Below are 27,574 nucleotides of genomic sequence, written 5' to 3' on the forward strand. Positions count from 1 at the left end.
CATCCCCTTTTTAACTAAAATTACTGTCATAATTCTAACCATTTGTTCAACAGAGCAAGCAATACAAATATGTCCTTTATTAAAACAATGTAACTGAACTCCAATAACTATGTTAATTGACAATGAAGGAGAAATGAAACGAGTAAATGCTAATTAAAAGCGGTCTGTCTTTTGCATTTTGACGAATTTATTTGCTACCTATAGTGTTGTATTCATCAATACAGCAGTTTCAGGTAAATCCTAACATTTATTTGATTAAATTAGACTAATGACTGTGAGTGCTTATTCTTGGAGCATCTGATTATTTGTTCATCATTTTACTTAATAGAACCACTTTGGCCTGGAGCTCCATTAATGCAACAATAACTTAAGCCTGGCCTCAAAAGACTGTATTTCAATTATAGTCTTTTTTTTTTAATGCAATTTTATTGACATATATTCATACACCATATATAGTCTTTTTAAAAAGTGCTTTAAAAAGGTAGTTTGTTTTGAGTTGTGTATTCTAAAGAAATGGGTATTGTTATAATTTCTAGTTTAGTCTTGAAGATGGGTATTTCTTATTAAAAAATCTCTACATTTTTCAAAAGTATAAGATACGAGTTTTTTCCATTTGGATAACTTGTTAAGTGTTTAGTACAGATTTTTTAAAAACTTGAGCTAATACTGTTCTTATTTCTAAGAGACCTAAGGTTGTTCTTTTGGTGAGAAGTTTTCTTGAGTGGTACCAAAGTCAGGATTTATGTAAAGATTGTGCGTTATCTATGAGCTCTTAACAAGAGAAAAATACCTTTTTATTGCTGTTAATCTGTAATCTTTTACACAGTTTCCTTTGTTGTTATCTTATAAAAATGGATACATACAGATTACATTTAATTTATTGATTTTTTTTTCCTATTAAATTTACTTAATTAAACTTTGTGTTTTGAGATAATTGTAGAGTCATGTGCTGTTGTAAGAAATAATAGATCTGGTATACCCTTTACCCACTTTCGCCCCCATTGTAACATCTTGCAAAACTATAGTATAATATTACAACCATTATTTATTCATTAATCATTGTTTCTTTAAATGCTCTTCAGTCCTGTTTTCTTTCTTTTCTCCTCCTGGAAATCAGATAACATAAATTTTATTTTTATAGTTCCATAGGTCCCAGAGGCCTTGGTCTCACTACTCTTCATCCCCTCCCAACCTCTAGTCTATTTTCTTTATCTTGTTCAGATTGGGTAATTTTTATCATTTTATATTCCAGTTCAGTGATTATTTTCTCTGTCCTCTTCATTCTGGTTTTGATCCAGTGTATTGAGTTTTTAATTATAGTTCTTGTAAATTTTGTTGAAGGACACATTTGTTCCTTTTTATATTTTCTGTTTCTTTGTTTAGACTTTCTAATTGTTTGCTGAGACTTTCGGTTTTTTCATTTGTTTCAAGGATGTTCCTAATTCTTGTTGACTCTTTTTTTTTGTGGCTGCTTTAAAATCTTTATTAACTCTAACATCCCTTTCATCTCAGTGTTGTTATCTATTGATTATCTGTTTTCATTCCGTTTGAGATCTTCCCTGTTCTTGGTATGATGATTTTTAAATTGAAACCTGGACATTTTTGTTATGATCTTATTGATACCCTGTGTATTAGTCAGGGTTCTCTCAAGAAGCAGAACTAACAAGAGACAGTTGTAAATATGAGATTTATAAAAATGTCTTACATAACGTGTGAGGGCATGCAGGGGTCCAAAATCTGTAGGGTAGGCTCTGAGGTTGGCAACTCAGATGAAGGTCCTTGACGAACTCCAAAAGAAAGGCTGACTAGATGAAAATTCTCTCTTTTCCCTTAAAAATCTTCAACTGAATCATTAAATTGACATTTCTTTTCTTTTCTAGTATCCTAGAGCAGTTAGAAGTAAAAGCCTAAAATTATAGAATTGTAACCCATACCAAACTCTGAAATCTGTTCTACAACTAATTGTTGTGCTGTGCTTTGAAAGTTATTGCTTTTATGTATTTTCAGAGAAAAGAGAAAAAGTTGATTGTGATGATAAAAATATATTCTTTCTAACCTCCTATGTTCTGGAGCAGCTAGAAGGAAAAATCTGAGCTGATGGTATGGCAGCCCATGACAAACTCTGGGATCTATCCTATAACTACTTGTTGAAGAGTGCTTTGAAAATTATACCTTTTTTCTTTCTTTGCTTTGTATATATGCTATATTATACAATAAAAAAAAAGTTTAAAAAAACCAGTACACCTCAGAATTAGTGTATTGCATTTTCACTACTGTAAATTTTAAACACTGAAAATACTACACAAAAGAACAGGAAACAAAAAGTCTTCACCTGTTTGGATTTTCTTGTTGCAAAAGACACACCCTTAGTTAATGCTTGCCACAGATGCAGTCAACTGATGATTTAATAAACCAGCTCTCTGATTTATTAACCAGCCATGAAATATCCTTGCAATAACAAGTTAGGCCAGTGCTTGCCTGAACAGATCACTGGGTACTATCATCTGGCTAAATTGACACCTGAACCTAACCATTACACCCTGCATATTATTTAAAACTTCTGTTTTAGATGGCTTTGTTTGATGCTGCTCCAGCTGGGAAAGTTAGGAGGCTCAACCTCATGCTGGGTTCCCTACTCAGCCTACATTAGCACCTCAGAGTTATGCTCATTGTTACCACTAGGTGGGCATGGGAGTCTGGTTCCGAACTAGTCTTTGTCTGAAAGCAGCTGACTGTGAGAGATAGAAATGCCTCATTACCCTTCTGCATGTGTCCTCTGCTGACATCAGAGGTTGGGAAAAGTGGTCTCATCACACTGCTGGATGTTGGTGCAGCAAAGTTCTGACTGTCCATAGGCCTCCTCTGACTCTAACCTAGTGGGGGATGGGTAAAGGTGCCTCATTATTGCTAGTTGTGGTTAGAAGTCCAGCCTCCCTATTTGGGGTCTACTGACACAGAAGGGGGTCTCCTTATTTCCTGACAGCATTTTGGTCTCTCTTAAGCCTCCTCTGACACCATTCCAGAGGGGTGGTTGGGTGCCTCATTAAACTTGATAAGGTTGGAAGTCTCGGCTCTCCAGCTTGGCCTTTGCTGTGTGTATGGGACCATATTTTTTTCTGTCATGCTTGGCTACAGTAGAGTGGTTATTTTCTAAGTTTTCCTTCTTCCTAATCTGTTCCTTCTTGGTCCTTAGGCTGGAGAGAGCAGGCTTTTGAGGGGGTTGTTGTATCTGTGCTTGTTGGTATTTCTGGGATGTCAGGTTCTCCAGCAACCAGTCTTGGATGTACATGATAAAAAGAAAACCCAGGGAACTCCCTGTTTTGTCAAAGTATTCTTTGATACTTAAGGTCCCAATCATTGTCTGCCTTTTCTCTGCCTTTCACGGTCATCTTAGGTTTGTTTTATTTATAATGTCCAGGGTCTTATAGTTACACTTAGCAAGAAGAATTTCTCCATCTTTTTGGAAGTGGAAAGTATATTTCAGGTACTTGGAACAGAAATTACCACTAAATAGTAGTTGAAATTGATGTACTTGGAGATTATTGTGTGTTTGCATTTTGTTTGTTTATTTTCAGAACTAAATGCCTATAGGCAGATTTTACTGGCAGAGATAAAAAAAGTCATAACAGAAACATAAAACCAACTCCTATGGATATTCATAAATCTCAATCTGAGACTACTTGACAACACAGACCAACTCAATCACTAGTTTTCATTTGCAAGCTTTTTAATGATTTCTTCTGTGTGTGTTGTAATTCAGTGCTCCTCTTTCTTCTAAACTTTTGATCTAGTTACACAGTGACTAACGATTATGGTAATAGTTTTCAGTTTTTTAGGTAGTCTCATAGTATAAGCATTTCTAAAATATAATTAGTCAAGTTTTCCCTTTGGGCAATTATTGATATTTCGGTGGAAATGTTGGTTTCTATATAAGAGGCATTATCTGTGGTACTAATGTGCCTTTGTTGTGTTATAAAATGTGAGAAAAAGCAAGTCTTTATTCCATGTAGATAGTAAAATAATTTTAAATTGCCCCAACAATAGTATTCATTAGTAATGTTATCATTATTGTGGATGTTTTAAAATAAGTTTTCTTTAACTATGTCGTAGAGCAAGTTTCTATAACAGTGCATTGTGAGAACACAGGTGCAAGGCCCAATAGAAATGTTCAGCAAATGATCTCTTTATTACTTGCACAGTCTAAAGAGTCCAAAAAGGTCAAATAATCTCTTTGTCACTTACACTAAGCACAACGAGTTCATGGCCATTGTCCTGGGGTGGTCAAAATAGCTCTAGGTTAAGATCAGTTGAAGGCAGAACTCCACACATCCTACTTCACTTCAGAGAAGAAAGACACGTTTATAGAGTTCTAACATGGTTTTTATCCCCCTGGAGGGGAGGGGTCCTGCCACTGAGAGTTCTGTTTGGATAATAAGGTCTCTCTGGGCTTTGTCATTAGACTTAACATCTCCAGGTTGTAGAATGGCACACAGTAGTAAAGGAGGTGGAGGTAGGTGAGATCTGGGCAATGGCTACTTGACAGGTGTTTGCGATTTCCCTAACATAAAATATTTGGGCTGTAGAAGGTCTGAACTAATCTTCGGACGGGATTTCTTTCCTTACAGGATGATTGTCTAGAAGAAAGTGAAAAGGATTTCTATGACTCTGATGAAGAACAGAAGGAAAAGACTGACAAAAGAAAGAAACCATATGCTATGGATCCAGACCATAGACTTTTAATTCGAAACACAAAGCCTTTGCTTCAGAGCAGGAATGCGGCGGTATGTTAAAACCTTTATAATAAATAATTCACAGGGCAAGCCACAGTGGCTCAGCAGGCAGAGTTCTCACCTGCCATTCTGGATAAAAAAGAAATAATTCACAAAAATTTTTAAAGGTGAGTTTAAAAATATTTAAGTTCAGTAAACAAGTCTATTCTTAATTTTAAATGTTTTTGTAGTAGCATAAATATGACACAAAACTTCCCATTTTTACCATTTTCATGAATAAGTTCAGAGATATTAATTATATTCACAATATTGTGCTCCCAACACACCATCCATTACCAAAACTTTTTTATCACCCACAAAGAACCTTGTAGGCATCACGCAATTACTTCCCATTCCCATCCCCACACCCAGGAATGTGCTAATGGCATATTTGTTAATATGCCAAAAATATGTAAAGAATAGTCAGAAATACAGTGTGAAAAATAAGCTATAGGTTTAGAAGCCTAATTTCTGGGAAATAATGCCTAAATATATTTCAGCCTTAAATGTTGTCAGGTATGCAAAGCCAGATTTTGATGAGAATAGCTGGTTTGGTAGTTGTATGCCTAATGGACTTCATATGCTTCTTTGTAGTTTTATTAATTTGATTTCTTTTTTCTAAGATCTATGCATAAGATGCTTTTCAGTTGATTAGATGATAAAACCCCTTAACCAAGGACTATGGTATACATGTTTGAGAGTTCTCGATCTGGTATCACTCCATAGTGTTAGCTACCTGATAGAGTTCTTTAGAGACTCAAGTATAACAAAAACACCTTGCATATTGCTGAACACATAGTAAATTTTTTTATTGATTTTTAAAAAAAATTACAGGAAAGAAACACATTCTTAATATGTGATCATTCCATTCTACATATATAATCAGTAATTCACAATATCATCACGTAGTTGCATATTCATCATCATGATTTCTTAGAACATTTGCATTAATTCAGAAAAGGAAATAAAAAGATAACAGAAAATCAAACGAAAACAGAAAAAACCCATACACACCATACCCCTTACTCCTCCCTTTCGTTGATCACTAGCATTTCAAACTAAATTTATTTTAACATTTGTTCCCCTTATTATTTATTTTTATTCCATATGTTCTACTCATTTGTTGACAAGGTAGATAAAAGGAACATCAGACACAAGGTTTTCACAATCACACAGTCACACTGTGAAAGCTACACCATCGTACAATCATCATCAAGAAACATGGCTACTGGAACACAGCTCTACATCTTCAGGCAGTTCCCTCCACCCTCTCCATTTCCTCTTGGATAACAAGGTGATATCTACTTAATGTGTAAGAATAACCTCCAGGATAACCTCTCTACTCTGTTTGGAATCTCTCAGCCATTGACACTTTGTCTCATTTCACTCTTCCCCCTTTTGGTAGAGAGGATTTTCTCAATTTCTTAATGCTGGGTCTCAGTTCATTCTCGGATTTCTGTCCCACATTGCCAGGAAGGTCCATACCCCTGGGAGTCATGTCTCACGTAGATGGGGGGAGGGTGGTGAGTTTGCTTGTTGTGTTGGCTGGAGAGAGAGGCCACATCTGAGCAACAAAAGGGGTTCTCTTAAGGGTGACTCTTAGGCCTAATTTTAGGTAGGCTTGACCTATCCTTTGTGGGGTCAAGTTTCATATGAACAAGCCCCAAGATTAGGGGCTCAGCTTTGCTTGTCCACACTGCTTGTGAGAATATCAAGAATTCAACTTGGGGAGGTTGAATTTTCCCCCATTCTCACCATTCCCCAAACGGGACTTTGCAAATACTTTTCTGCTCACTGATCAAATCACTCTGGGATTCATCGGGGCATCACTCTGGACAAACCAACAAAATCTCATGTCCTACCCAAGGTTCCATGTACTTATGTCGTTCAACCAAGCTATCTACATAAGTTATATTAGAAAATGCACTAGTCAAAATATAAACTTTGTACTAAATAAACATTTTTTGCTTTAGTCTCACACATAAGTTGAAATTTTAAAATATTAATTACCATCTGTTTTCGGTACCCTGCGATAATGACATTCCTTTGTTCTTCCTCATGCAAAAACATTTTTAAAATTTGTACATTTAGTCACTGTCATTATACACTCGCGGCAATCCTAGATTATACCATCTCAATCTTTATTGTCTATCTTTCTTTCTCATTTCATTTGTGCCCCCAGCCCTCCTCCTTCTATCATTCTCACATTCAGGTTCATTCAGTGTTTTAACATAATTGTATTACAGTTAGGTAGTATTGTGCTGTCCATTTCTGAGTTTTTATATTCAGTCCTGTTGCACAATCTGTATCTTCAGCTCCAATTACCCAATATCTTACCCTATTTCTATTTCCTGATGGTGTCTGTTACCAACAAAATTCTCCAAGTTTATTCACTAATGTCAGTTCATATAAGTGAGACCATACAGTATTTGTCCTTTTGTTTCTGGCTAATCTCACTAAGCATAATGTCCTTAAGGTCCATCCATGCTGTTACATATTTCATAACTTTATTCTGTTTTACAGCTGCATAATATTCCATCGTAAGCATATACCACAGTTTGTTTAGCCACTCGTCTGTTGATGGACATTTTGGCTGTTTCCATCTCTTGGTAATTGTAAATAATGCTGCTATAAACATTGGTGTGCAAATGTCCGTTTGTGTCCTTGCCCTCCTGTCCTTTGAGTAGAGACAGCATATAGATGGGTCCCGTTCCCTAATCCATTCTGCCAGTCCATGCCCCCCGATTGGAAAGCATAATCCATCAACATCAGTGTTACTACTGCCTGAGCAGTACCCTCCTCTACCATTTTGCCTTTTGGCTTTTGTATGTCCTTCTAATTTTCCTTCTTTTTACCTTTACTCATGGTCATCCTTTCTACACTCTTCTCCACACCTCTCTCTTCTCCCTTTGTATCTGTTGTAGTGCTCCCTTTACCAACACATAGTAAATTTTAAAGGGAAATAACAGCAATTAAGTTTTATCTTTACTTAGGTCCTAAGTGATTTTGTTGTTGTTTTGTACCTTTTTCTATTTCAGAAGAACATGTGTGATTATAGAAAATACAGACAAGCAAAAATAAAAAAATAAAATAAAAAAATCAGAAATGGACAGCACAATACTACCTAACTGTAATACAATTGTGTTAAAACACTGAATGAAGCTGAATGTGAGAATGATAGAAGGAGGAGGGCTGGGGGCACAAATGAAATCAGAAAGAAAGATAGACAATAAAGATTGAGGTGGTATAATCTAGGATTGCCGCGAGTATATAATAACAGTGACTAAATGTACAAATTTTAAAAATGTTTTTGCATGAGGAAGAACAAAGGATTGCTCTGAAATCGGTTTTAATGATCTTGTACATTTCTTTCAAGATCTTTTTTCTGCATAAATACACTTTTTTTTAACCACGTTAAAAATCACATTTTAAGGAAACTGAGAGGTGTAGCTCTTTGGAGGGCAATGTGGTGGTTCCATAGTAGGCTAGGGTTGGTGTTGCCATAGGATCCTGCAATACCGTTGCTCAGAATATACCTGGAGGAACTGAGTGTGGCGACATGAATGGATATTTGCACACTGGTGTTTATGGCAGCACTGTTCCTGATCCATAATAGATGGAGGTGGCCTAAGGGTACATAGACTGAGGAATGGAAAGGAGAACTATGGTATATACATGCAGTAGACTACTGAGGAGCCACAAGAAGGAATGAAGTTGTGAGGCATGCAACTAGGTGTGTGAACCTTAAGGACTGTATGTTGAATGAAATGTCAGGAACAAAAAGACAGATATTATCATGCCTCAATCATTCGGACTAACTGTATTATACAAACTTGGTGAACTGAAGTCGAGAACATAGCTTATCAGGTGGGGCCCTATTGTAAAGTGTCCTGGATTGTAAGCTCTTAGATCAGTCACATATATTCAGGAATTGTAACTGTTATTTCTAAATTCTGAGATACTGAGCTGTTTGTATATAATTTGGTCACTCGCAGAAACTTTGGGTATTTATGTGACATCTGAGACTCAGAATTAGAGCTCTGAAGCTATGAAAGTCAGCTGCCCCACATACAGGAACTGTTTAAAACTTGAAGAAGTGACCAGACTTTGAATAGAGATATGAGTGAAGCTGATCTGTATAGGACTAAGATAGATCAGAATACAGGGTAAAGGATGATATGGTACAAATTTTAAAATTTCAACTTCTGTGTGAGACCAAAGGGAGAGATGTTTATTTGGTGCAAAACTTGTATTTGGGGCAGTGCATTTCCTAATTTAACTTGTATGGTCAGTTTAGTTGAACACCATAAGTGCGTGGAATCTTGAAGAGCACTAAGATTTGGTTGGTTTGTCCAGGTTAGTGTGATGTCCTGATATATCCCAGGGTAATTTGGGCAGTGAATAAAGAAGTATTTGCTAAGTCCCCTTGGGGGATTAGGGAGAAAGGAGGAAATACTCAATTTCCTCATTTGGAGAATTTCTGATATTCCTGCAAGCAGTGGGGACAACCAAATCAATAGGCTGAGCCCTCTATCTTGGGGTTTGCCCCTGTGAAACTTATTCCTGCAAAGAATAGGCTAAGCCTACTTAAAATTAAGCCTAAGAGTCACCCCCAGAGAACCTCTTTCATTGCTTTGATATGGCGTCTCTCTCTAAACCAACTTGGCAGATGAACTCACTGTCCTCCCCCTTATGTGGGATATGACTCCCAGGGGTGTAAATCTCCCTGGCAACATGGGAAAGCACTCCTGGGACGAGCCTGGACCCAACATTGTGCAATTGAGAAAGCCTTTTTGACCAAAAGGAAGAAGAGAGAAATGAGACAAAATAAAGTTTCAGTGGCTGAGAGATTCCAAACAGAGTCAAAAAGTTATCCTGGACGTTATTCTTATGCATTATATAGATAATTCCTTTTAGTTCGTGGTATATTGGAGTGGCTGGGGGGAAGTACCTAAAACTGTAGATCTGTCTTCCAGTAGCCTTGATTCTTGAAGATGATTGTATAACTATATAGCTTTTACAGTGTGACTGTGTGATTGTGAAACCTTGTGTCTGATGCTCCTTTTATACAGGGTATGGACAGATGAGTAAAAAAAAAATTGGATAAAATTAAATAAATAATAGAGGGGATAAAGGGTAAAGTAAATTGGGTAGATGAAAATACTAGTGGTCACTGAGAGGGAGGGGTAATGGATATGGTATATTTGAGTTTTTTCTTTTTTATTTGTTTTCCTGGAGTGATGCAGATGTTCTACAGTATGATCATGGTGATGAATGCACAACTATGTGATGATATTGTGAGTCATTGATTGTATACCATGTATGGAATGTATGTGTGTGAAGATTTATCAATAAAAATATTCTTTTGAAAATCACATTATGCACAGTATTTGTGATCTGTTTTATCTCTACTTTTCTATTTCAATAAATTTTCATCTTAAATTTTAATGCCAATTTGTCTTAAATTATCCTTTATAAAAAGTTTATCCAAACTAGTACATAATATATTACAACTGCTTGTTGTAACTTTTAAGCTTCTCATGTCTTGAAGAATATTCTTCTTGGTTTGTCTCGTTGCTTCCTGTATTGTGCCATTAAACGATTCTTCTATATCCTGAATTTCCTGTTAAGTGGAAGTTATATCTAAGACTTGATGGATTCAGTTTAGACATTTCTGTAAATTTTTTAGTTAAGAAAAGTTCTTAATGAGTTGGCCTGTTCAATTGGTAAAAACTTTGAAAATGAGGAATTTCATTTGAATTCCTTGTATATTTTCTGGTGATGCGCTTGCAAATTTAGATCTTACAGCTTTGTACCTCAGTAATTAGCAGATTTTATCATACATCTAGGAATTTCATTTTCAAATAATTATTCAGAAACCATACAGGTGATACCAAAAATATAATTTTTTGCAAAATAATGATGTTGCAAAGGATGCTTAAATTTCAATGTGTCCTAGTTAGCTAAATGCTAGTTAGGTAGCTGTCATTTGCCAAATAAAACTTTACGTTGTCATTGATTATTAATTTAACTTTGCCTTATAGCTCAAAAACTCACTTACCAAAAATGTTCTTGATATTGCTTCTTGGCCTTTTGGCTAAGATCAAGTGTAGTATCTGTTCTTATCAGTTTAATATCTGATACATCCTCTATCCGAGGACAATATGTTAAATGGATTTTTGGAGCAGGGAGATGGAATAGGAGCTTGCTCCATCCACTCCACACATCGACCTGGTATTGCAGTACTTCCAGGAGCGGTGCACCCTCCCTCAAAAAAAAAAAAGTTCTTGAATGTTGAAACAAATTGAAGTAAGTTGTGCTTTCTGTTTGTTTTGGTACCATGCCTATTTGATACTGATAAATGCTAAATATCAATAGAGTCTAGCTTTTGAAGGATTGTGAATAGATTTTTCTTACCTTATTCTCAAGGTAAAATTTTAAAATTTGTTTCAGGAAATTTAATGGGCCAGTGCTGTCTAGATTAAATTGGAGATCATTTAAGCAGACTGTTAGGAGCTTGTTAGGAGTCTGGATACAGAAATAGTGAAATGAATGATTAGTAATAGGAAAGTGCTTATAGAATGTATATTATTATGAACATGCATAATGTAACTCTAGAAGGTATATGAGGTTGCATAGTTTTTGGATTTTGAAGTTATAGGTATTTTCCTCATGACTTTTACAAATTAAACTGTACATTTCAAATTATGGGTATTATAAAAACTGAACTGGATTTGTAAGTACTGGGGAAATGAAGATCACTGGGCCTTCTTGGGTTTGAGAGTGCCCTAATTTTTGTATTAGAACAGATGGTATACTAAGCAGAAGCTAGAATTTAAAAAAAATGTTTACGTACTTGCTAGCAGGATTGGGCTTATTGTTTGTAACTGAAAATAATTTATTATTTGTAAAAATTATTAAAAATAAGCGTCAGCTTTTAAAATTTATTTATTAATTAAAAAATAAAGAAACAAAATAAAACAACATAATCAGTAATTCACAATATCATCACTTAGTTGCGTATTCATCATTTCTTAGAACATTTGCTTAATTCAGAAAAAGAAATAAAAAGACAATAGAAAAAGAAATAAGATGAACACAGGAAAGAAAAAAAAAAGATTATACCTACCATACCCCTTACCCCTCGCTTTCATTGATCACTAGCATTTCAAACTAAATCTATTTTAGCATTTGTTCCCCCTATTATTTATTTTCATTCCATATGTTCTACTCCTTTGTTGACAAGGTAGATAAAAGGAGCATCAGACACAAGGTTTTCACAATCACACAGTAACATTGTGACAACTGTATCATTATTCAATCATCCTAAAGGAATATGGTTACTGGAACACAGCTCTACATTTTCAGGCAGTTCCCTCCAGCCTCTCCATTACGTCTTGAATAACAAGATGATATCTACTTGATGCATAAGAATAACCTCCAGGATAACCTCTGGACTCTGTTTGGAATCTCTCAGCCATTGACATTTTGTCTCATTTCCCTCTTCCCCCTTTTGGTCGAGAAGGTTTTCTCAATCCCTTGATGCTAAGTCCCAGCTCATTCTAGGGTTTTTCTCAAGTGTCAGCTTTTTCTGTATCGTATACAAATACTTATTAGTCAACTCTATGTTTTAATATTTTTAAAGATGACTATTACCTACTTATATACTAGGTCAGCCATTAGTTTAGATTTTCTTGTTTTATAAGATTTAAAATTCTGGAGAGTTTGTTGGTTGCATAATTAAAGTATATCTCTGGATCACAGGTGAAGAAATGAGATACCTTTGAACTCCTCAAATTTCCAAATAATGTGGGAAAGCTATGAATAAGTCTTGTAAAAAAAAGTAAAACAAAATGCGAATTAATAGTAAATTTGGGACCCTATAAACTTGGTGTCTTTTAAAATTTTTTCTTATTTTAGAAGAAACTCTTTTTACCCCAAGCCACGTCACATGCTGTATATTCTTCAGGCATACCTAAATTCGTGAAGTATATGTGTTAGAACTTTATAGATCAATCGTAAATAAAATTACATTAATATATCTTCTGAGCAAAAGTCAAAATTATATAACTTCTGTAGCTCTATCCCTACAATTGTCATACGTTAAACTGGATTCTGTACTTTCACTCTCTAAATCTAAATGCTGTCTACATTTCGTACTGTAGGAGAAACAGTACTCATCTTTTGTGACAGAAATTCTAATCTCCCTAATAATTAAAACCGTTAGCTTAGACTACCTATAGGCATGCCTAAGAGTTCCTTCTGGAGGACCTCTGTTGTTGCTCAGATGTGGCCTTGCTCTCTCTAAGCCCAAATCTTCAAGTGAAATCACTACCCTCCCCACTATTTGTGGGACATGGCATCCAGGGGTGAAAGTCTCCCTGGCGACGCTGGAGATGACTCCCAGGGATGAATCCGGCCCTGGCACCATGAGATCAGCAATTCCATCCTGACCAAAAGAGGGAAAAGAAGTGAAACTAATAAAATATCAGTGGCAGAGAGAGTTCAAATAGAGTCGAGAGGCTACTCGGGAGGTTGCTGTCACACAAGCTTCAGTTAGCCCTTACTACCTATCATAACTTGTCAAACCCAACCAGGACCATTTCAGCCAATCCTAAAGAACACCTAGGGCAATATATAAGATTCCGCAAGGGCTCCATGCGCTGGAGTAACTTTCCAGAAACCTACAACCTCCAGATGGGTCCCTGGTTCAGGTAAGTCCTAAAACCTAGAGGGCCCAGCCTCTCTAGAACATCAGATAGTTCCGTCTCCCTACTCTATATTAGTAACAGACCCTTCCAATATGGAAAATTTAGCCCAAACCCCCCTATAGAGAAGTATGAAAACATCAAAAGTGATGGTGGAGTTATATGGTGGAGTTAGACAATGAAGATAGGATTTTAAAAATAAATATGAATGCTGAATCATTAAATTGATATCTCCTTTAGTCTCCAGTATCTTAGAGCAGCTAGAAGTAAAAACCTAAAATTATGGAAATGTAACTCATGTCAAACTCTGGAGTATGTTCTATAACTAACTCTGGTGCTGTGATTTGAAATTTATTGCTTTTTTGTATATATGTTATTTTTCACATAAAAAGAAAGGGAAAAAAAGTCGATTTTGATGATTAAAAATATTTAAACCTTCTAGCCTCCTCTTATTCTGGAGCAGCTAGAAGGAAAAATCTGAGAGGATTGTGGTAGCCCATGACAAACTCTGGGATCTGTCCTGTAACTACTTGTTGAAGAATGCTTTGAAAACTATTGCTTTTTTATTTCTTTGCTTTGTATATATGTTACATTATACAGTAAAAAAGCTAAAAAAAGAACCAATGACTATTTTTAAGATTCTGCATTTTATAAAACAGAATCATTTCAAGTGCTGCTGCTTTAAATATATTGTTTTAATGGATTTTCTTTCCTTATAACTTGTACTGATTTTTCTGTATTTCAGGCTATTTGATACTGTTATCCTCAAGTGTCTGGCTTCATATGGTTATTGTTTTTCTTTTTTTTTTTTACATTTCCCAACCTGAAGAGCAGTAGCAGCTGTAGGAGTAGGAGCATGGAATTTGGAATTGACATTGAGCCCTGCCCTGCCCTGTCCTGGCTGTAAGACCTTGGGCAGATCATTTTAAGTCTCTTTTCTTTTCTGCAGATCTATTAATTTCTCAGGACACTCACAACAAAATACATCAAAGCGGGTGGCTTGAAACAACAGAAATTTATTCTCTCACATTTCCGGAGGTCAGAGGTACAAGATCAGAGTGTCAGTAGGATGATTCCTTCTGGTGGCAGTGAGAAAGAAACTGTCCCATCCCCCTCTCCTGGTGATTGCCAGCACTCCTCAGCATTCCTTGGCTTGTAGATGCATCGCTCCATGTAATTTACAATGTAAATCTGTCTTTACATTGTTTTCTTCTCTGTTGCTTTTTCTGTCCCATAAGGATACACTCACTGGATTTAGGGCACACTCTAACCTTCTTCTCAGTCCTTATTTTAATTCCATCTGCAAGACCCTGTTTTCAAATATTGACACATTCTAAGGTTCCTGGTGGACATGAATTTTGAGGAGACACTATTCAGTCCATTCCAAAGGGTAACCACATATTTAGTTTTAATTCACAGGAATGTTGTAGGCAGTAATGGAGATATTATATAAGAATGCATTTTGATACTGTAGAGAATGCTAATGTTTATAGTTTCTTGTTTTCATGCTTTGTCTTTTAGGTGGTTATGGCAGTTGCTCAGCTCTATTGGCATCTATCACCAAAATCTGAAGCTGGCATTATTTCTAAATCACTTGTGCGCTTACTTCGTAGCAACAGGTAAGTCATGATTTTATGTGTATTTTTTCTTTTGTATTCCTTCAAAGGTGAGGTTACAACAAATATAATCTGTCTTTCAGGCGTTTAATACATAACTGTGCCAACTTTTATCAATGCAGGTTCATATTTAAGGGGATTATTATGACATATGACTTATCTGAAACTTATTGATAAATATTGAAGTTTTTAAAATCTGAACTCCAAAGAGCTTGAAAATATTTTGTGACATTCTATGTAGTATATGCTGTCATGAATAACCTACTATTAGAATTTAATATTTGTAGGTGTGACAATGATGTTTTCGAGTTCTATTAAATCTGGAATCGCTGAAAAATTTACTGAAGTACTATCACATTGACTTGTATAATGTATTACACATGATTTTATATAATGGAATACATATCTTAAATTATGTAGTTTATGACAAAATTGCTGCATACTATAAAGTTGCAATATTTAATTACTGTAGTTTATTTTAAAAAGAGAGCTATATTTCTAATAGCTACTCATTTGAAAGAAATGTACACTCTTCTAGTTTAGTTTAGACTGGCAGAATGCCCTTTTCCTAAATTGTATATCCCCATAATTCAGTTCAGATTAAAAATTCAAAAAATATTTGTTGAGTTCCCATGACATGTAATTTCGAAGATTAAGACCAGGTTTTTGTTTTGTTTTGTTTTGTTTCCTGTGTTTTAAGAATGCATCTTTATTTTGGACCTTTTGCAGTAACTAATTATTTAAAAAGTAATTTTCATCAAGTTCTTTACTTCTACTAGCGGGTTGGGGGAGAAAAGTATGTATATATTTTTGTCCTTAGCTAGAACTTAGTGCCATAACTTTAGCCCTTGACTGGCTTCTACCATTTCTTAGTGACAATGAGATGTCATTTCCTTTATACTTCTGTTCTCCCCAGTCTTTATACCCAGGTATTCTTTGACTTTTTATCATTTGAATATTTTTTTTCCTACTTCTAATTCAAGGAACATTGACAAAATCTAGAATGAGCCTTTCACATGAAGCCATATTTCCTTCATTCCTTAGATATTTGACATAAAAATAATGACTGCTTTTTTAACCTGCCCTTCAGTTCCACATGGTATTGAGTGACACAGTGAGTCCTTCAATCAGAGTTTTTTAAAACACTGGTCATGTTTGTCCCATTAGCCCTACCAATACCTTCCTTGCACATGTTCAGAACAGTTACAGTATTGACTTTATACCTTAGAAATGCAGTATTATAAAATCGTTTCAGTTCTTCCTCATGACACACCAAATATAATAGCAATTTGTAGGAAAATGTGTATTAAAAGGCATAAATAACAAAAGATTTGCCAAAAGTTTTTGATACTACATTTAATAGTTCTTTTCAATTTAAAATTTATTGCTGATTATTTTTCATTTATTTACTTTTTAGTCAGTGATATTTCATTGAAAAATATACCCAGTGAAACTTCTCCTTTAATTTCTAGGGAGGTGCAGTATATTGTCCTACAGAATATAGCAACTATGTCAATTCAAAGAAAGGTATGTACATTGTGAGCACATGATTTGAGAAATGAATGCAGTAGCACCATAAATGCATTTATATATTATTTTTTAAATCTAGGGTATGTTTGAACCTTACCTGAAGAGTTTCTATGTTAGATCAACTGATCCAACAATGATCAAGACACTGAAGGTATGCATGATTTTATTTTTCAGATACTAACACATGCTTACTTTGAAGAGAAATTGCTGTTACTTCCAGTATCTGCAAACTGGGGTCCTGCTTTTAAAAAATATGCATACATTTAATGATTTTCTTTATACTTTCAAAACTGTATATTTATATACTAGTTATGGTGCTACTTTCAAACAATATAGAGTCCAAGTTTGCTAACTGTGCCTTCCAGCATGCTGAAGGATACTGACATGTAAATAGGTCATTTACGTATTATGTGTTTTAAGTGGTATTATAGAGGTGTGGAATGAGGGGACAAACAGAGAGATGAGGATAATTCTTTGAGAGATTCAGAAAAGACCTTTGTGGAAAAGATAATGATGATGTTTGTGTGAATCTTAAAAGAATAACATGTTTGAAAATTTTTTTTGTTGGTTGATAGGTTGATTGTTTGGGAGGTTAGGTTAGCTAGAAGGCCTAGTTTATGCTAACATAAAAAATTATGAAAGTGTATTATGTTCAGGAAATGATAACTGGTATAGAGTGCAGTAAGAGATAGAAAACTATAATAATTAAAACTGTGATGTTTAGGCAAATAAGTAAAATATAAAGAAATAGAAACAGACATGCATGTGGAAACTTATACATAGTAAAGACATAAATCAATAGGGAAAGAATGGATGACTATTTAATAAATATTAGAATGGATAGTTATTCAGATGAAAACTGAATTTAATTATAAAATCTAAAATACACCCAAACTGGAGAAAATATTTCAAAGTAACTTTTATAATCAACAAGTGTGAAGGTCACGTATGTCAAAAGAAATACTGAGGAATGTTTCACCCAATAAGAAACTATGGAGAAGAATAAACTTATGAAGCATGTAATAACATGGATGGACTTAGAGAACATTATGCTGAGTGAGTCTAGCCAAAAACTAAAGGACAAATACCGTATGGTCCCACTGATGTAAACCGACATTCGAGAATAAACTTGGAATATGTCATTGGTAACAGAGTCCAGCAGGAGTTAGAAACAGGGTAAGATAATGGGTGATTGGAGCTGAAGGGATATAGACTGTGCAACAGGACTAGATACAAAAACTCAAAAATGGACCGCACAATAATACCTAATTGTAAAGTAATCATGTTAAAACACTGAATGAAGCTGCATCTGAGCTATAAGTTTTTTTTTTGTCTGTCTGTTTGTCTTTTTTTTTGTACTATTATTATTATTTTTATTTTTTTCTCTATATTAATATTCTATATCTTTTTCTGTTGTTTTGCTAGTTCTTCTAAATCATGCAAATGTACTAAGAAATGATGATCGTGCATCTATGTGATGATATTAAGAATTACTGATTGCATATGTAGAATGGAATAATTTCTATATGTTGGGTTAATTTCTTTTTTTTTCTTTAATTAATAAAAAATAGAAAACTATGGAGAGAGCTAAATATGTTACAAAGTAAATTCCTTGTCTTCTTTTAAAAAATGGGTTTACTTCTGAGCATTTAACTTAAAAGTCAGCTGTTCATATTGTTAGATTTCAAATATGCAATCTAAATTTCTGATTTAAAACCCGAAATCTAACAGTTTCTGGTTGCTTTTAAAATCATTTCTCTGTTTTTTATGTTCTGCAATCTGGACAGGGATTTCTTTCTATTTTATCCTACTTGTCATTCATTTTCTAGGTCTGAAAATATGCGGCCATTTTCTCCTCAACTATAGTGTTTTCATTGTTACCTTTCTCTCCTCATAGAACTCTGACTCAAAATTTGTTAGACCTTTTATACAGCTTACAGCCTCTTACCTTTTATTTTCTCTTTGAGTTTCCTTGCTGATTTTTGATAATTTTTTTATCCTATCTTCCAGTTTATTCTTCCCTCTTTAAATATGTCTAATATGCGTTTAAAATTATTTTTACTTTTTAAATTTTTATTTCATCAATTGAATTATTTTTAGTTTTTACATTTTGTTGCCAGATTCTGTTTGATTCTTTCTTTTTTGGGGGGTTCAGGTGCATGGTCCAGAACTCGAACCCAGCTCTCCTGCATAGAAGGCGAACATTCTACCACTGAACCACCCGTATACCCTATTTGATTCTTTTTAAAATGTGCTTTTAAAAAGTCTCATTATTTTCTATGAGAAAATCAACAAGATTGATGGGCCCTTAGCAAGATTGACAAAAAGAAGAAGAGAGAGGACGCAAATAAATAAGATCAGAAATGGAAGAGGAGACATAAGCACTGACCTCACAGAAATAAAGGAGGTAATAACAGGATACTATGAACAACTTTATGCTAATAAATACAACAATGTAGATGAAATGGTCAAGTTCCTAGAAAGGCATGAACAACCAACTTTGACTCAAGAAGAAATAGATGACCTCAACAAACCAATCACAAGTAAAGAAATTGAATCAGTCATTCAAAAGCTTCCAAAAAGAAAAGTCCAGGACCAGATGGCTTCACATGTGAATTCTACCAAACATTCCAGAAAGAGTTAGTACCAACCCTGCTCAGACTCTTCAAAAAAATTGAAGTGGAGGGAAAGCTACCTAATTCATTCTATGAAGCCAACATCACCCTCACACCAAAACCAGGCAAAGATATTACAAAAAAAGAAAACTACAGGCCGATCTCTCTAATGAATATAGATGCAAAAATCCTCAACAAAATTCTAGCAAATCGAATCCAGCAATACATTAAAAGAATTATACATCATGACCAAGTAGGATTCATCCCAGGTATGCAAGGATGGTTCAACATAAGAAAATCAATTAATGTAATACACCATATCAACAAATCAAAGCAGAAAAATCACAAAATCATCTCAATTGATACAGAGAAGGCTTTTGACAAGATTCAACATCCTTTCCTGTTGAAAACACTTCAAAGGATAGGAATACAAGGGAACTTCCTTAAAATGATAGAGGGAATATATGAAAAACCCACAGCTAATATCATCCTCAATGGGGAAAAATTGAAAACTTTCCCCCTAAGATCAGGAACAAGACAAGGATGTCCATTATCACCAGTATTATTCAACATTGTGTTGGAGGTTCTAGCCAGAGCAATTAGACAAGAAAAAGAAATACAAGGCATCAAAATTGGAAAGGAAGAAGTAAAACTATCACTGTTTGCAGATGATATGATACTATACATCGAAAACCTGGAAAAATCCACAACAAAACTACTAGAGCTAATAAATGAGTACAGCAAAGTAGCAGGTTACATCAACATTCAAAAAATCTGTAGTGTTTCTATACACTAGCAATGAACAAGCTGAGGGGGAAATCAAGAAATGAATTCCATTTACAATTGCAACTGAAAGAATAAAATACTTAGGAATAAATTTAACTAAAGAGACAAAAGTCCTATACAAAGAAAACTACAAAAAACTGTTAAATCACAGAAGACCTAAATAGATGGAAGGGCATACCGTGTTCATGGATTGGAAGAATAAATATAGTTAAGATGTCAAATCTACCTAAGTTGATTTACAGATTCAATGCAATACCAATCAAAATCCCAACAACTTATTTTTCAGAAATAGAAAAACCAATAAGCAAATTTATCTGGAAGGGCAGGGTGCCCCAAATTGCTAAAAGTATCTTGAGGAAAAAAAAACGAAGCTGGAGGTCTCACGCTGCTGGACTTTAAGGCATATTATGAAGCCACAGTGGTCAAAACAGCATGGTATTGGCATAAAGATATATATCGACCAATGGAATCGAATAGAGTGCTCAGATATAGACCCTCTCATCTATGGACATTTGATCTTTGATAAGGCAGTCAAGCCAACTCACCTGGGACAGAACAGTCTTTCAATAAATGGTGCCTAGAGAACTGGATAGCCATATGCAAAAGAATGAAAGAGGACCCGTATCTCACACCCTATACAAAAGTTAACTCAAAATGGATCAAAGATCTAAACATTAGGTCTAAGACCATAGAACAGTTAGAGGAAAATGTAGGGAGATATCTTATGAATCTTACAATTAGAGGCGGTTTTATGGACCTTAAATCTAAAGCAAGAGCACTGAAGAAAGAAAGAAATAAATGGGAGCTCCTCAAAATTAAACACTTTTGTGCATCAAAGAACTTCATCAAGAAAGTAGAAAGACAGCCTACACAGTGGGAGACAATATTTGGAAACGACATATCAGATAAAGGTCTAGTATCCAGAATTTATAAAGAGATTGTTCAACTCAACAACAAAAAGACAGCCAACCCAATTACAAAATGGGAAAAAGACTTGAACAGACACCTCTCAGAAGAGGAAATACAAATGGCCAAAAGGCACATGAAGAGATGATTTCTAAATGTTGTGTTAGTTAATTTTATTTTTAATTAATAAAAAAGTCTCATTATGTAGTTTCTCTCATTTCTTTAAGTATAATAGGTATAGTTATTTATTTTCTTTTTCAGATATTTTTTATCGTGTTCCTCTTATTTTTGAGTTTTTAAAACTCATTATATATTCTAGATCCAAGTCCCTAGACATAAACAATTATTATATCTTGTCTTTAGATTTCCTAAATTATTTTTAAATTTTGTATTTATTTATTTATTTTGATATTTTTGTGGTAAAATATATATTACATAAAACTTGCCATTTTAATAATTTTTAAGTATATAATTCAGTGACCTTAAGGACCTACACAATGTTGTGCAATCATCACCACTATTCTAGAACATTTTCATCTTTCTGAACAGAAGTTTGGACTCACTAAGCAGCTATTCCTTTTGTAAATTATCGCTGCTATGGACATTGATAAACAGTATCTGAATCCCTACTTGATTCTGTTGATATCATAAAAATTCTGTTGTTATCCTCTCCAAACGTAGGGGATTGAAGGAAGCTAGAAATCAATAACAAGAGGAAAAGTGGAAAATTCACCATTATGTGGAAATTAAATAACACACTCTTGAATAAGCAGTGGGTCAAAGAAGAAATCACGGAGATTTTAGAACATTCTTAGAGATGAATGAAAATGAAAATACAGCATAGCAAAACAGCTGTAAATGCCTACATTTTTAAAAAAGAAAAACCCATCAATATAGCATCACACTTTAAGGAACTAGAAAAATATGAGCAAACTTCACCCAAAGTGAGCAGAAATAAGGAATAATAAAGATTAGAGCAAAGATAAATGAAATGGAGAATAGGAAAATAATAGAATCAACAAAACTAAAAATTTGTTCTTTGATAAGATCAATGAATTTGACAACCCTTTAGTTACATTGACAAAGGAAAAGGAGAAATGATGCAAATAACTGAAGTCAGAAATGAATGTGGAGACAATACTGCTGACTTTACAGAAATAAAAACTATTTTAAAAGGACATTATGAACAGTTGTATGCCAACAAATTAGATAACCTACATGAAACAGGCAATATCCTAGAAACACAGAATTTCTTAAAGTGACTCAAGAAGAAATAGAAAATCTCACCAGACCTATAACAAGATATTGAATTAGTAATTACAAACCTCCATGAGAAAAAAGCTCAGAACCAGACAACTTCAATGGTGAGTTTTATGAAATATTTAAAAAGGGATTAACATGAATCGTTTTCAAACTCTTCCAAAAACTAGAGGAGGAGGGAATACTTCCAAACTCATTCTGTGAGGCCAGCATTATTCTGATACTAATACCAGATAAAAATACGACAAGAAAATAAAATTGCAGACCAGTATCTTTTATGAACATAAATGTGAACATCCTCAACAGCGTACTGGAAAACTGATTCCAACAGTATGTTAAAATGATTATTCACCACAACCAAGTAGGATTTATTCCAGGAATGCAAGGGTGGTTCAGTATTAGAAAATCAGACAGGGTTATATACCACATTAATAGAATGAATTAAAAATATACATGATCATCTCAATTGATGCAGAAAAAGCAGTTCACAAAATCCAGGAAAGAAGGGAACATCCTCAAAATGATAAAGGGCATGTATGGAGAACCCACAGATAACATCATACTGAATGGCAAACAACTGAAAGCTTCTCCATATGATCAGGAGCAAAACAAGAGTGCCCTGTTTCACCACTGCTATTCAACATTGTTTCTGTATTTCTAGCCAGAGCCTTTTGGTGAAGCAAGAAATAAAAGGCATCCAAAATAGAAATGAAAAAATAAAAGTATTTTTTATTTTTATTAATAGTTTTATAAAAAAGTATTTATAAATAGTTTTTATAAATCCCAAAGAATCCACAAGAAAGCTATTGATAATGAATCTGGCAAAGTTGCAGATTGCAAGCTCATTATGCAAGTATCAGTTGTTTCTGTACACCAGTAATAAACAATCTAGAAAAGAAATTGAGAAAACAATTCCATTTACAAGATCATCTTAGAGAATAAAATAACTGGAAATAGATTTAACCAAGTAGGTGAAAGACTTACCCACTGAAATCTACAAAGGGATGCTGATAGAAATTAAAGATACAAGTAAATGGCAAGACACCCCATGTTCATGGATTGGAAGATTTTAATATAGTGCTTTAGTTTGTAAAAAGCTGCCAGAATGCAATATTCCAGAAACAGAATGGCTTTTAAAATGGAGGAATTCGTTAAGTTGCAAGTTTATAGTTCTTAAGTCATGAAAATGTCCAAATTAAGGCAAGGCTGTAGAAATCTCCAAATTAGAGTATCTATGGAAAGATAGTTGGCTCATGAAAGCCGATGATGTTCATTGTTTTTGTTATACAAGTCTTGTGCATGTATGTTAAATTTACCCCCAAGTATTTTATGTTTTTGGGTACTCTAAAATGTTTTTAATTTAATTTTGTTCTTTTCTAGTGCTCAGAAATCAATTTGACTTTTGTTTATTGACATTGTAGCCTATGTCCTTATCAAATACATTGTCTTAGGATTTGCTGTATACTTAAAGGTATCATCTAATAATAAAGAGGTTATCAAATCTTTCTTTCCAATCTGCATTCTGATTATTTCCTTTTCTTGTCGTATTGTAATAGATTGATCCTTCAATATAATGTTGAGTAGAAGTAGAGAGATGTACATTCTTATCTTGTTCCCAGTCTTAAGGAGGAATGCATTCATTCTTTCACCAATAAGTATGATGTTAGCTTTAGGGTTTTCATAGATGTCTTTTGTCAGAATGAGGAACTTCCTTTTTATTCTTTATTTGCTGAAAATTTTTTTCATAAATGGGTATTGACTTTTTTTCAAGTGTTCTCTCTGCACCAACTGAGATGATCATATGTGTTTTTTCCTTCTTTATTTGTGTAGAGTAATTAATTACACTCACTGATTTTCAAGTGTGAAATCAATTTGCATTCCTGGAATTAATTTTACATGGTCTGGATGTACTCCTCTTTTATTCATTGCTGGATTTGATTTGTTGGTTTTTTAAAAATTATTTTTATTAGAGAAATTTATGTTTATAGAAAAATCATGCAGGAATTTTCATATACCCCTTAATGTTTATTTTCAAAATTCTTAAAATAAATTTATTATTATAGAATACTTTTAGATTTATAGAAAAATTGTAGAAATATTGCAGATAGTTCTTGGATATTCCATATGCAGTAGTCCTTTTGTTGATTTGCTACTATTTTGTTCAGAATTTTTGTAACTATGTTCATAAGGGTTATTGGTTCCTAGTTTTCTTTTCTTATAACGTCTTTGCTTGATTTTGGTATCAGGTATTTCTGGCTTCATAAAATGAATTGGGAAATAATTCTTCCTTCTCTGATTTCCGAAGGACTTTGTGTAGGTTTTCTATTATTATTTTCTTAAATGTTTGGTAGAATTCACAAGTCAAGCCATCTGGGGCTTTTCTTTTAGCGATGTTTTAAATTATGAATTTAATTTCTTTGGTAGATATAGTGTCGTTCAGATTTTCTTTCTTCTTATATCGGTTTTGATAGTTTGTGTCTTTTAAGGGCTTTGTCCATTTCGTTTAAGCAGCTGAATTTATTGGCAGAAAGTTCATAATATTTCCTTATAATCCTCTTAAGGCTGATGAATTCATAGTGATGTCCCGCTTTCATTCTCGATATGGGTAATTTGTTCCTTCCCTCTTTTTTTCTTGTTCAATCTATAATATATAAACCTGCTTTTGGTCTCTTTGATTTTTCTCTGGTATCTGTTTTCAATTTCAATCTGAAGTCTGCTTTGTGTGATATTAATATAGTCACTCTAGCTTTTTTAATAATGATGTTTTCTTTTACTTTTAGCCTGTCTTTATCTGTATGCTTTAATAAGGTTTCTGGTATACAACTTGCTTTTACATCGATTCTGGCAATTTCTGCCTTTTAATTGGAGTATGTATACCATTTACTTTAGTGTAATGATTGATAATAAAATGTGTATATTATCAAAACACAACCTTGTGTTTTGTTTACTGTTTGTTCTCTATTTTATTTTTCTTCTCCTTATCTCTCTTCAAATTAATTCATTGTTTTTTTATGAGTAAAAAGTGAAATATTTTAAGCAAGCCTATTGGAGATAGAATTTTATTTGCACATTTCTTATATCTATAAATCCAAAAGAGAGAAATTTAAATGACCAAATACAATATTGGTGACAGTTGAAGGCAGGAGATCAAATCAAGAGAATGAATAAGTATCTGGATAATGGCAGCATTATATGGGGTGGTGGAGGGTAGGTTGTTTTCTAACTTTATAATAAAAGGAAAAAAAGTCAAGCTAGCTTAAAATTGTTTAGGTTAATTAGATATAAATTATAAGACTAGAATAATTAGGAAAGATGTGGGGTTCTCTTCTTCTTGGTCATTCTTAAAGAACTGTGTGACCATTTAGTCTTTATTTGTAGATGCAGAGTTAAGTTAACATGCAGGATATAATGCCTCATTATTTATAACTGATTATTTTGAAAACTGAAATTACCTTTTTATTAACTGCCTACCCTCAATTAAATGCATCTGTTTAGTTTGTGTTTTAAAATGTTTATTCTCTCTTTTTTTCTACCATAGCTTGAAATTCTGACTAACTTGGCAAATGAAGCCAACATATCAACTCTTCTTCGAGAATTCCAGGTTTGTGTGCAATGCTAACTATGAAAATTACTTCAAAACAGGTTCAATTTTATGTTAAATATGCATCTTTCTCAAGTTAGAAATATATAATTGTGTAAATAAAACAGTGGTTTGGGACAAGATTAACAACAATTAAGAAATATATAAATTTTTAAAAATAAATATTAAGTAGAAATTTATAGCTTAAATGAAATGGAATAGTATTTTATTTTATGTTTTCATAGAATTTGATAGATTTTGTTTTGCAAATCTGTACTTTTTGTAAGAAATTATGTTCCTGGTAGATGTCTTTGTACCATCATCATCTATACTCTGGGCTAATGAAAATGGCTTCATTTCCTCCCTGCTTGTCTCAATGTGATTGACTTATCACTATTTTCGACACTGTCCCTTAACCTCGTGTCTAGCTTTAAAAAAAAATTAGCTTATAATTGCCCCATCATAATTTTTATTTTTCATATTGATTTGTTTTGTTGTACTCTTTAAAACCACAAACGCAGATGGATGAGTTGCCTCCCAGTTCCAACCACTTCGAAAGTATTATTCAGAAGTTACCTCATAAACATTGTGCCCTTTTTGATGGAAGGGTCATTTCTGAAGACTTAGTGATAGAGTGAGTTCAACAGTAGGAAACCTCATTAATATTATAAGCTTTACATCTCATCAGCAATTTACTGGTATTGCAGAATATACCACATGCTACATACTAATCACGGATAGAGTTCTGATCAACACCCAACTTATTTATAGATTTAATTGTTGTTGCCATTATCCTTCCATGTGTCCATATTATATTTACCTTTAGCTGTACAGATACTGTATTTTTTTCTGTGTGGTTTTATTCTTTTTCCAGGAGTAGTAGAATATTGTATGCCATGATTTATAATTTCATTTGTGGATTACTGTATTTTCATGCTAAATTTTTTTCTAGAAAAATTCCTCATAAAATTCTCATACCTTAGATACTCACTCATATCTATAACTAGAAAATATTTTTTCTCAATTTCTTATCCAGTAAACTATAGCTATCGAACATTGCTTAAAATTTATTTTTTACTTTATTCTTATGATTTTCTTTATTTATTTTTAAGTTTTAATATTTTGGTCCGAGTTTTTGCAATTTTGCCCTTTTCTGTTGTCCTTTACAACCACTTGGGGGCTCCTTCTGCTATCCAACATATGCTTAACTCAAATCTACTGATGTTATAAAAAGGGGGTTTCAGGTAACTTTTGCAATGTTTAGTTGTACATATATGACACTCTAGAGTAGTTTCAGAATATCAGCCATCCAGTCATTCCATTAATACCAAGATATTTTAAAAGTCTCTTTTGGGAGCACATGTTAATAAATTCTTTCTTCATGTCCATTTTTTTTATCACTGTCTATATTTACTTCTGATTTCAATGTTTATGAATACTATTTATAAATGTGTATAGTTTGCTTGCACTAACTTTTTGAGTAAAATAAGAAATTTTTCAAAGACTATATATATATATATATTTTTCCAGTTGAAATTAGGTAATCAACTTAGAAACAATTTTAAATGCAATTAATCTGGCCTACACTGAAATAAGAAAGTTTAGCTTGTTTAATTATTTCTTCAATAGTCATTCATCTTCTTTGTACCATTTCCACTAAATTTGTATATTTTTGAGAAAGCGTAGATTTTCTTCCCCATTTGTCATTTAGGCAACGTTTGAACACTTGTCTGTTTTTGCATTTTAGATAACCATATGTGTTCATTCTGCATTGCGTTCTTTTCAATTTGAGGTTGGGAATTTT

The 27,574-nt window shown here is 33.6% G+C and overlaps 1 protein-coding gene and 1 non-coding gene across 2 annotated transcripts in view; both read left to right on the forward strand.

Annotated features, from left to right (window-relative positions):
- The window catches only part of AP3B1 (adaptor related protein complex 3 subunit beta 1), a 353,422-nt gene that overhangs the window by 178,232 nt on the left and 147,616 nt on the right, over window positions 1-27,574 (forward strand). The window contains exons 8-12 of the mRNA XM_077138668.1: window positions 4,626-4,781; window positions 14,999-15,096; window positions 16,566-16,620; window positions 16,703-16,774; window positions 25,729-25,791. Coding sequence (XP_076994783.1) covers window positions 4,626-4,781; window positions 14,999-15,096; window positions 16,566-16,620; window positions 16,703-16,774; window positions 25,729-25,791 — 444 coding nt within the window. The remainder of the gene's footprint in view (window positions 1-4,625; window positions 4,782-14,998; window positions 15,097-16,565; window positions 16,621-16,702; window positions 16,775-25,728; window positions 25,792-27,574) is intronic.
- LOC143665825 (U2 spliceosomal RNA) lies at window positions 10,847-11,037 on the forward strand. Its single transcript, XR_013167227.1, has one exon. It is a non-coding gene; the product is annotated as a U2 spliceosomal RNA (small nuclear RNA).

The sequence above is a fragment of the Tamandua tetradactyla genome, chromosome 21, assembly GCF_023851605.1.
Source record: "Tamandua tetradactyla isolate mTamTet1 chromosome 21, mTamTet1.pri, whole genome shotgun sequence".
Lineage (NCBI taxonomy): Eukaryota > Metazoa > Chordata > Mammalia > Pilosa > Myrmecophagidae > Tamandua > Tamandua tetradactyla.